The sequence below is a fragment of the Labrus mixtus genome, chromosome 15 (assembly GCF_963584025.1).
Source record: "Labrus mixtus chromosome 15, fLabMix1.1, whole genome shotgun sequence".
Lineage (NCBI taxonomy): Eukaryota > Metazoa > Chordata > Actinopteri > Labriformes > Labridae > Labrus > Labrus mixtus.
The window spans coordinates 3980863-3992700 of NC_083626.1; the positions used below are offsets into that span (position 1 = coordinate 3980863).

At 40.2% G+C, this 11838-nt stretch overlaps 1 protein-coding gene and 1 long non-coding RNA gene across 3 annotated transcripts in view; both read left to right on the forward strand.

Annotated features, from left to right (window-relative positions):
* The window catches only part of LOC132989517 (uncharacterized), a 216555-nt gene that overhangs the window by 164520 nt on the left and 40197 nt on the right, over positions 1-11838 (forward strand). The window lies entirely within an intron of this gene.
* sema3h (sema domain, immunoglobulin domain (Ig), short basic domain, secreted, (semaphorin) 3H) overlaps positions 1-11838 on the forward strand; it is a 67314-nt gene that overhangs the window by 15279 nt on the left and 40197 nt on the right. For both annotated transcript variants that reach the window (XM_061057204.1, XM_061057205.1), the window contains exon 2: positions 10426-10580. In XM_061057204.1, the coding sequence (XP_060913187.1) occupies positions 10426-10580 (155 nt within the window). The remainder of the gene's footprint in view (positions 1-10425; positions 10581-11838) is intronic.

Genomic DNA, 11838 nt, shown 5'->3' on the forward strand with positions numbered 1-11838 from the left:
CAGTGTGTGTGTGTGTGTGTGTGTGTGCGTCTCTGCGTGCGTGCCTGCATCCGTAGGATTATGTCGCAGCGTTTTCTGTTCTTTTACGTCTTAACCCTCTGCTCTTTGATTCGCTGTGACAGGAGTCAGAGGCCAATTGGCTGGGATCAGAGGTCACGACCCTCGTTGACCTCCCTGTCGACTTAATGCTGATAAGAATGGCTGCTCTTAGCAGGCGCGTGTGTGTGTGTGCATGCAAGTTTGTGTGTGCAAACTGAACAGACTGTGCTGCTTTGGTTGAACAACGGAGGTCTTTATGGCATTATTAATACCTATTTAATAATCTATACTCTTCTAACTTTTTCATCTTTATCTTCTATGGATCACCTGACTGAATGAGGTCACTCACTTGGTTTTAAAGCTCTATGAGATAACTTGCTTCAATAGAGGCTCTCTTTATTAAAGGTCAGGGTTTGTACCTGGAGTCTGTTGAACTTGTGATGACAGACATGAAACAAATGCATGATACCTGCTGCTTGCAGATCACAGCGGCTCCAGATCCTAGAGAAGCAAAAATGTTTTTTAAAATTCCTTTGCAGAGATACAATTAAAAACCACACATCTCTCCTGCTGTAAAAACTTATTGTACAAGTTATTATAGGAATCAACAGTTGAGAAGAACATGAGTCTGAAAACATTTTGCCACTTGCATAGCTGCTGTTTTGTTTTAAAGCTGAATCATTGTACCTAAAGCATTGAGGGGGTAACATGCACCTTGGTATGACAACTCAAAATGACTCCTTTTATTGAGGTTTTTACTGAGAGCTGATTTATACACAGAGGTCTTCCCTTTCCAGCTCAAATGCAGTGATTTAAGCAGGTAGAAACAGTTAATGAGGCAGCTTCAGTTTCTAAATCTGTGATTCCTGGTGTGCTGGTAGCCTAGTGGTTAGTGCGTGCTCGAGTGTTAGTAGTCAAGAACAAACTAACCAAGACCAAAACATACCCAAGACAGGAGTCTGCCAAGTCTGAGACTGAGACAAGACCGAGTAAAAATGCTTTGGATTCAAGACGAGACCGAGGCCTTCAAAAAAGTTGTCTCGAGACCGGTCTGGAGACCAAGACCAATGTCCATATACGGAGGCTATGGTCTTCCAAGCTGGCGGCCCGGGTTTGAGCCGACCTGTGGCACCTTTCCCGCATGTCATTACCCACTCTCCCTGATTTCAGACTCTGTCCAGTATCCTATCTCTACAATAAAGGCACAAAAAGACCAAAAATAAAACTTTACAAGAAATCTGTGTTTCCCCGATTCACATTTTGGGGGATTTGTTAACTGCAAGTTAAGCTGTCACTAACTTCATCCCACACACCAAAACTCGTTCACAAATGATGATTTTTAACGGCAGTTGGGGTTCTGAAAAAAATTCTGACTTATCTTACAGGTCGAACACGAGTCTATTGTAGATTGTAAAAGGATTAAGGTGTGGTGGGTGACTGAAAAAAGGAACAGGTTATTGATGATCTGTATTTAACAGCCAAATCAATTCACTAAATACTGACGGTACAGGCCTGTTTGTGTCAAATTAAATATTGAAGAAATAAGAAGGATAGTAGGAATATATCAATGGAAAATAAAGAAATGCTACCCAGCCTCTTCATAGTCTGTAAAGTCACCCTTTGCATTTCATTGAGTTCTTTCCACATTATCAAGTGGCTTCTGATGTTCCTCTGACAAACTTTTCTGCCCTTTATGTCCTCCGCCTGAGCCACATGACAACATGACAGCTGCCTTTTCTTCCATCATAATTGTTCCAGTGCAATTTGGCAACATTTTTTGAGCTGAGAGTCATTAAAGAAAATCTATTGTAATTCTGAGTTTCTAAAAAGGCTGAAGGGTTGGAGAACAGATTGTTAGATCAATACAATCATCACAAACCTCTCAAGCTTTTCACTTTTTTTCCGAGCAAAGAAATCATTGAGAATTTATTGTAGACGGTGCTGAAACTGGTCCACCTCTGCTGACTGTTTGGTTAAAAATGGTCGAAGATTAAATTTAGTCTTGGCAGGCGTTTGTTCATATGCTGTTGAATGTTCACTGTGACAGATACAGTAGGTGGGCTGTGGGGCACAGATGATGCTTTTTGTGTCCTAAATACCTGAAACTGTGTGTGATTGATTGTATGAATGAAAATGTGTGTGTGTGTGTGTGTGTGTGTGTGTCTGTGTGTGCCCTCCCATTAGGTTAACAGCTTTGATGTCTTGGAAAAACACTCCATTATTCCAAACTGCCCTCCGTGGTTCAGCCAAAGTGTTGATGAGAGGTGTGGGCCAAGTTGTTCATCTTTGTGTGTGTGTGTGTGTGTGTGTGTGTGTGTGTGTGTGTGTGTGTGTGTGTGTGTGTGTGTGAGAGAGAGCGATAGAGTGAAACACACAGAGTGTGTGTGTAAAGGGGGGGGGGCAAGGAGGTGAGGCCAATAGAGACCCCTAGCCACACCACACACACAGCCCCTTGCAAATTATGCCGGCATGGTTGCTGTTTCCAAGGCAACTGTCCCATGAGTAAGGGTGGGGTGGGTGCAGCTGCTGTTTCCCGACTGAGTCAGGGATGTGTGTGTGTGTGTGCGCGTGCACGCTAAAAAAAGAATGTGTGTGTTGTGTTTTTTTTCAACCTGAATAAGAGGCATTCACGGTTGTGAGGTCAAGATGGGAGAAATTTGATCGAGGCAAACATTTTTTCCAAAATTCTCTGCATGTCTGAAGGTGTGCAGGACTAACAAAGCGAGGCACAGTTGTTACCAAGGCGTGGAATAATTATGAGTTTGTGTGGATGCTAAATCTAAATGTGCTTGTGTTTGTCAATTGAACTCTATCTCTTCTGAAGTATGAATGTGTGTTTGTTTAAACAGCCGCTCTCACTTCCCTCTCGCCATAATGCTGATTTAAAGCACTCCAAAAAGAGGATGCAAGCTGGATTTTTTTTTAAGCCCGTCTGACCCAATAAGATCTCATGACAGTAACAGATGCTGAATGCTGCTGATGTTTCCACTGCAGAGGTGGTTTCACATTTAGTTAGGCTGAGGCTCCTCCCTTTATTGAATTAAGCGAGGTCATGCCGTTCTTGTGGCACCCTCACTGTAATTCAGATGAAGTGCTGGAGGCCTGCAGGGCATGAATTCCACCAGAGCTAGATTCCTCATCAAGAGGGGAGGCAGACATGTTTTGCATTCAAAATAAGTAGAAGTCGTGAAGTTGTTGTCTCAACATAGGAAAAAAAGTAAATGAATGACTGGAATGAACATAGTTTTTAAACCAGTGACAACATTTTCAAGGGAATGACAGAAAACTGGACTATGTCTATTTCCAAAATTGATAAGGATTTTATTGTTTTGACAGTTGAACATAATGCCTAGTGTAGACAAGCAGAGAATAAAATGAAACTTCTGTTAACATTTCATGGCACAGCTCAGAAACTTTTTTCCCCCGCTTACTTAAAAGTGAAACTGAAGTTGGGACAGTTGCTTTGCTTTGAAAAATAATAATTGTTTGTTGTTGAATGATTTGACTCTCGTACTGAGACACTTTGATTATTGCTTATATCACTAACAGATCCTTCTTTGCATAACACACATTAACGATATATCAGTCATTCTCTGTACACTAAGATAATTTACCCTTACTAATGAATGCTGTCCATGAACTGATAATGAGCCAACCAGGCCAAGTACTGTACATAAACAAACATGGAGGTATTGTAAGATTGAATAATGGAGCGTTATAACAATGGTCCATTCATTTGAAAATCAGGTTTTTGGCACATTTTGTAGGTCACAGAAAAATGATTGGGGGTTCCTATTAGTCGTAAAATTCTTGCTGCTGAAATGTTTTGTTTGGATTTTGGGATGTGGTGACTCTGAAAGACAAACAAACAAGCAATTGGCAAGACTGAACCACAACTATGTGGCAGACACAGAGCTAAGTTATTATCCTTTGTAAACTTTCCAGGTTTCCACTTCTGCAACACCAATCAATCTGTATTTGTGTAGTGCCAATTCATAACAAATGTTAACTCTTTAAGATACTTTACAAAAGAGCAGGTAAAAGACCTTACTCATTGTTATGTTACAAACAATAAATGGGATAGGGTGAGATGGGATAATATGCAGGAAGAAGGGTGAGGACAAACAGAGAGGAGTGGGGGTCTCAAACAACAATCCTGAGGAACCTACAAGTCTTAAGAGATCAGGAGCTCCCTGGAAAGTAGATGGCTAGTGACTAAGTTTTTCAGATAGTGAGAGAGTGAGAGAGAGGGAGAGAGAGAGAGAGAGAGATAGAGGATCTTAAGGTGCCAGTTACCAGTAGTATAAGCCTATAGCAGTATAACTAGGACCTGCTCCATACCTGTGCCCGCCCTAACTATAAGCTTTATCCAAAAAGGAAAGTTTTAAGTCTTTAAAGGTACAGTGTGTCCTCCTCCCGGACCCTGACTGCTAGATGATTCCAAAAGAGAGGGGCCAGATAACAGAAGGCTCTACCTCCCGTAGTACATTTAGAGACTGTAGGTACCATTAGCATGTCTGCATTCTGGGAGCGTAACACGATTAGTTTGGAACAGATCTTCAGTTAGAATATCTTTAAAAAACGGAGGCCGAATGATTGAAAAACCATTTGACAAAAACAACAGAACGCTTATCTTGAATTCATAGCTCCGCTGATGCTCCCACTGGGATTAATGAAGCCGATATCAGTGGGAAGCGAAAAAACTACTTTACCTCTCTGACCGTTTTCTGAATATTAACAAAGTCCCCAATGGCTAATAAGCAGATTTCCTGCTGAGCTGCAGTGTAACTTTCTCCTTTGTGCTGCTAGTCTGCTGAACTTCCCTCTCCTACTGCGACTGCTTCTCTGTTTCACATTATTTCTCCATTTCCACTGAGTCATGTCTTCTCCTCTCTTTTTCTATCGCCGTTTCCCCTCCTGCTCATCTATTTCTTGTGTTTTCTTCCGACTGTCAGCATGTTGTGGTTCCTTTCATTTTCGTCTGCTTTCCCCCCCTCCTTCTCAACTTATTCTTTGTCCTGATTTCTCAGCTTTTTTTCCTCTGCCTCCATTAGTCTCTGCCTTTCATGTTTCTCTCCCTCTCTGTCATTATTTTCTCCTCCTCTCCTCTTCCTGCTCTTTACCTCACCCATCATCCACCCAATCATCATTTTTAACCCTGTCTTCATATCATTTTCCCTCTCACTCTCATCTCGCCTTTCTCTCTCCTGTCCTCTCCTCCTCCTCCTCAGTCCAACTTTATATCTATCATTTTCCCTGTTATTACCTTACAATTTTCCCCTCACACTCCCCCTTACATCATCCCTCCACTTCTCCCTCAATTCCCCCATAAGTCCATCATCCCCCCCACATCCCGTCATAGCAACATGATTTTTACAGAAGCTCTATCTTCCACCCTTATCGACCTTTCCTGTCCAACCCCCACCTGTCTTTTCCCATGCCTCCTCTCCCCACTCATCCTCATCGTCCTCCATCAATGTTTATTAATTTCTTCTATCAGGATTTCTTTTACCCTCTTTCTCCCTCTTCCTACCCCTCCTCCCTCCTCCTTCCCCCCTCATCTGTCTATCATCCTGTCATGTTTTGACATTTTTTCTATTCTCATCTCGGAGCTGTCTTTGCCCATCAGACAGTTTTCATCTCATTGTCACTTTGCCATGTCATTTTTTTCTCATCCTGTCTCCCTGACGCTCCTCTAACCCCATCTCCTTCTCCTCCTCCTCTTTTGATTTTACCCGCCTTTGTTATGTTAGTCTCTCACGATGACTTTGAGGTTTATCTGCACACTGAATACAGATGGAAAACGCCTTCAACACATTCAGCAATGCAATATAAAGATCCAACTCAACAAATCCCTCCTTCCCTCGCAGTTCTTTTAGCAAGTTTGGTCCTGAAAGGTTGACTCCCAATATTTGGTTCTGTTTGAATCCCACATGCCAGCCAGCACCTGTAAACAGAAGTCACATGGGCTCACAGCATGCAGCTTGTTAATTGGGCAGAGTTGTGGAAACCTGTCATCCCACCATGTTAGACCTTTTGATGGATTTGGCCTGAGTCCAGACAAATCTGATTCATGTTCCTATAAAATAAATCGCTGCTTTAATGATGCATGATGAACTTTACCTTTTTATCTGGTGTTTGATCTGGCTCAGTATGAAACTCTGCAAATCATGTGGATGTGTAAGCACATTCACATACAGTACAGCTTCCCACCATTTTTAACTACTAAAGTGTGAAAATCCATATTATTCCTTGAGGTGTGTTTCAGGCCCCCCTTCTTACCTCAATGTAACCCCCTGCAGATGTCCAGAGGTGGGCCAACCCTGAACCATACAGTCTGTACATTTACATGATGTTGAAAAAGATTGATTTATTGTGTTAGACTAAATTTGACTTAAACTGGACTTTTAAAATACATGTAAACATGCTAATCTGATTGAATCAGAATCAGAAAAACTTTATTAATCCCAGGGGGAAATTCAGTTGTTACCATTGCTCTTAACACAATACAGCAGTAGGAAATATATAAATAATTTAAGGATGTAAAAATAAAATAGAATAGAGATAATAAAATAAGCAATAAAATAAGCAATTAGAACCAAGTAGGACTAGTATAATAAGATATGTAACAAGATAAAACAATATTTACATTATGAATGTACACAATGAGAGCTGTGTTAAACAGATATTGCACAAAATTTGACCGGTTGCAGACAGATTGCACAATTTCAGGGTTAAATAAATATGTCCAGGTTAATAGTTCAGTGTCCAAGTGTGTGACTCTTAAAGGGAAGAGTTATAAATCGTACTATGTTGAATTTCTCAAAGTCAGACCAACACTTCTTTCACACTTTGACAAAACTTTTAAAAGCTCCTGATATTTCCAGGAGGAGCTGTTTGTGAGAGCAAACAGTCATTTTAGGATCATTTACAGAAATCTCGTATCATTTCTTTCTTCGTCTTTCGCATCACTCTCCTTCACCTCAACAGTCCCACTATGTCTGTGTTTGTTACACTCACTCTTCCTCTCATTATTTGTTCCTGTACATATCTCATTCACCTTAAAAATCTAAACATCTCTTAACTCCTCTCAAAACATGTTTTTCCCTATAAATCCACAGCCAACTAACAAGGTGTACAGCATATAATGAACAGATGAAGCAGAGTGTTTAAGGTGTTCAGAGTAAGTGATCACTGCCTGAGCTGCAGTTTAGATAATTATCATGTGTTGGGGAAACATAGTCTGTGCAGACACAGTGACGTCAGCAAACAGATTCATGTTTTCATGGATAGATTTCTGTTTAGTGAGGTTGTAAATCTGTGGGGCAAAGCAGAGGTTATGTCTCTTTGTTATCTTTTTTTGTTTAGTAACCCTTTTAAAAGTCATACAACAGGAAAGTGTTGACCTATCACGATATCTTTTTTATTTAAATGTCAAATAAAACCTCAAACTGACTGAGCAGACTGTGACAAATGTGTCAGTTCAAAAGAAGTTCATCAGGTTTGAACTTTACCATTGCATTGAAATTAGGGATACATCGCTTCAACAACGCTATCGGCCGATATCGACCCTGTTAACAGACATCAGCAGATCTGCAAATAATGTGGCATGAACCAATGTTGGAAGCCGATGATGTGCCAAATCAACTTAATGCTGGCATCTAGTACCCCTAACTGCTGATTCAGAGGAGAGTTTGTTCTTACTGGGCACATGAAGTTAACTTTTTAAAGAGCCCATATTCTGCCCTTTTTGGGGTTCATATATTTAATCTATGTTCCTACTTTTGTACAGAAACATGGGTATCTGAATCGGCAATCGGTTAAATTGTAATTTCAATCGGTCCTGATTTTCCGAATCGGTGCATCTCTAAATTAAATCTGATAGACATATACACAGGCCGTTACAGAGGAACTTTTAAGTCCTTACAAAACAAGCAATCTAACAAGTTTATTTAGCTTTCCAATAGCAGGTGTGTATGTTAAAGTATGCCTTAAAATACTTGGTCGACCTTGGTACATACCCATCCACCTGCTGTGTGTTTCACAGGGTTATCCATCACAGCAAAAGAAAAAGTGAACTACCTGATTTCCCACAGCTTCAAAACTATACACGATCCTTCCTTTAATCAAATTGAGTTGCGTGTGCTGCCAAAACTAAAGATGATAAATCACTATTATCTCCTTTAATTCTTCCCCTGATTGAGCCAGTGTTTGGGGCTTTAAGCAGCACTGGGCAACAATCTATGTTCATTATCAATTCAGCTATGATTCAGATTGTCCCAAAGGCTTATATCTCATTTCTACCAAGGTATGCTTTCTACTCAGATTGGAAAATGTGTCCTCTGCCTCCTGATTTCTTTGGTAGGTAGTAGTCCAGAACAGCAAGGTTGCTAAACAAGAGTATGCTGGGTGCAATTAATCAACATCATAGGCCCAATTTTCTGGGTTTTGAAGTGTAAACATTTTCCTGCCTCTCGCTGCTATTTAGAGCTGCCAACGTGTGAAGCCATGCCTGCTGCTGCTGCTTTAATGCCTATATGTTTATGGTTTTAGCTTCAGGACCTGATGCCAACTCCCTAAAAAACACTCGGCTTAATAAAAATATGAAAGTTAACACAAGGCAGACGTGTACGTGCAGTTTGCTCTGAGCTCTCCAAGATTGTGTTTTGCAACAGTTTTAGAAAAGCATTTCATCTGCAAGGCTGCTTCTTCTCATCAGAAATGTTTGTTATCATGCATCTGTCTGCAGATTTGATCCAGATAAGGGTGTTGTGTGTGTGTAAGTGTGTGTGTCTGCGTTTGTTTATTCACAAAAGATACATTTCTTTTGTTGAGCTCGATTGTCGAGTCTGATAAGAGGAGCGAAGCTGCAAGACAAACAACCACGGATTGTTGGGTGTGACAGAAACTGCAAGTGTGGGAAAAATGTTGTGTGTCAGTTTATCTGTTTGTTGTTAAAATAAAAAAAAGCTTCATAACTAACCTCAACACACAGATCCTCTGTAACTAATGCTATACCATTTGTCTGCAGTGGGTGCTCATTATTTAGTGTTTTTTAATCAATTAATTAAAGAAAAAAATATTCATTTATATTAACTATTGTCCCTTAATCTATCCATATCGTATCTGTTTTTGAATTCACAACCACACTGTATTCATAGAACTGTTTAGGTTTGCTTCTCTTCTTTCTTTATATCTCTCTGTTATTTCTAAAAGCCTCCCGTGTTGCAAATTATCATTTTCCTAGAAACACTGAGAGCAGTGCATCTGGGACTTGAGCATAGTCAGATGTTACAGCTCCAGTGTTACTGCATATCCATGTTAAATAAATGAAATCAAATAAGTATTCCGATGCTCTGTTTTGCATAAATGTAATCTTGGGACAAACTCTACAAATCTCCACCCTCTGGAGACACATAGAGGAATACATCAGTTTACTCAAAGTTAACATAAAGAATGGATGGAGAGGAAAACTGCTGGCTTGACTTTCATGACTCCCAGTATAACAATGTACCTCAGTTTGTGTAAGTCGGCAATGCAGGCGTAGAAGGGCTTATTTTATAAAAAGAGATATGTGATTGGACAGTGTCAGTAACTGAGAGAGAGAGAGAGAGAGAGGGAGAGGGACAGAGAGAGTGGGGAATGACGTGTGGCAAAGGAGCCACAGGTCGGATTCAAACCTGGGTTGCTGCTCCGCACATGGGGTGCGCGCCCTAACATCTATGCTACTGGCACCCCAGGGCATATGTTTGAACTTGAACTGGAAAAAACACACTTTAAGTATTTTCCCCTCTACCATTATTTATGCTAAGCTAAGCTAATGGACTCCTGGCTCCAACTCAACACAGACATGCAAGGGGAATTTAATTTATCATTTACTTTTTGCAAAAGCCGCATAAATAAACAAGCCAATCAAATGTCATTATGAGTACTATTCAGTTGGATGTATTGTTTGTTTGGTAATGTATGTAACTACTATTTACAGCATTTTTTGTAAGTCATGTGGAAAACAAACAAAGACCTAAGAAATAGAAACTGGCAGCAGTCCTCTTAAAGTCCTGTGTGGAGGTTTTAGCTGGATGAAATGAACGCTGATGTTTTCTTCATGACCTAGACTCTCAGAAACAAACGACTATTCCTTTATTGTTATGTTGTTACGCCTGAAAACATCTGCTATGGTGAAGGTGTCAGATGAAGTGAGTCACTGCAAGATGTCAAAACAGCCTTTGTTTATACTTCGCAGTGAAGATTCACAATGAATGTTATTTTTGACTGTTAAGAGAAAGCAGGATGAGATTGTTTGAGACCTTAAAGGTTATACGTGATATTACATGATCAAATGTTTGAAAGATGAAAGACGAAAAATTCATCTTTTCTCCTTTTCAGAGTTGATCCAGAATGGCCGCCTGCTGACGCTGCCCCTAGTGGCGGGAGACCTGCATTCTCTGCTGCCTGACGAAGACCGGAGGCGTCTGTACGTGGCCATGAAAGATAACCTGCTGTCTACTAGTCTGGATGACATAACGCAGAACCCACGCAAGGTAAGAACTGGAGGACACTCATACACGCATTCACATACCATCTGAGGCGAGGTATGAGACAAACATACAGCAGACGTAAACACGCTAACATGCGAGGAGATTCACATGAAGTACACACATTCATGATGGGACTTAATGAGGAATGTTACATGCCTCTGTGTAATATCCCTTTGCATTAAATCCTCTGTTACTTGTTTTAGTTTTCATATAGAATCCAAGTTTGAGCAGTGAAATGACATCATCCTCTACTCTCTCATCTTGTCTTTATTTTCTTTAGCTACTCAGTTTTCTAAAAATCTTTAAATGCCACATTTTCAGAAATGAAATAGTTGTGATCCGATAATGTGCTTTCCATTAAATCTTCAAATGGTGAAATGCTCTTTTGTAACCTTAATTTTTTTTAGATTTCAGAAACAAATCAATAATGAAAGTATGGGTTTCTGTATGGCCACAGGTCAGTGTCTGCGCAGCCATAAGAGACAAATACAGCAACAACAAAAAAAAGTCAAACTGCCACATTATAACAAAAAAAAGAAGCATGAGTCCATGTTGGTCCAAATTCTGATTACAATGTCTCTAAGTGTATTGATGGTCAGGGGAAGTGTCTGGGAAATCACGATAAGACAATGCTGAGGGAGAGTTCAAGGTAGCAGAGTACATCAGTGCAATACAAAGCATTTAAATACAATCAGTTCCCTATTTGACATCTCTTGTTCTTAATATACTCAATAAAGGCTCCCTAAGGCTTACGAAACTTAGGGTGTGTGTGCGTCAGCGTGTACTGAATTTCTTCAAGATATAGACAAGAAACCATGTGGTTTAACCATTCTTTATGACAGGGAGGGGAGGCTGATTTCCACTCACTCAACTGATTTTTTAAAATATTTTTTTCCCTGCAGTCTACAATAACATTTTAAGACCAGAATGTTCTCATGGAATCTGTTACAAGAAGCCTTAAACCCTGAGGCAGCACGCATATTGTCAGCTGGTCAGGTTCACGCCCAACATATGTCGAATGTCCTTAATGAGGCTGAGTTAATATTCATGTTACAAATTCACACAACAGCTGAAATTTGTAGAGGTACATGCTTCACATGAAATAAAATTCATGTGAAATAAAAGATTTCCCTTTTGAATTTGTTTGTGAGTATACAGTGTAATGTTGCACATTTAGCCAGACGGACATGCTGATGGTTCTCCAGACAGTCTCAAGTTCACAGCAAGGCCATCAACAGTGCTGCCTTTTCATAACTCTGCC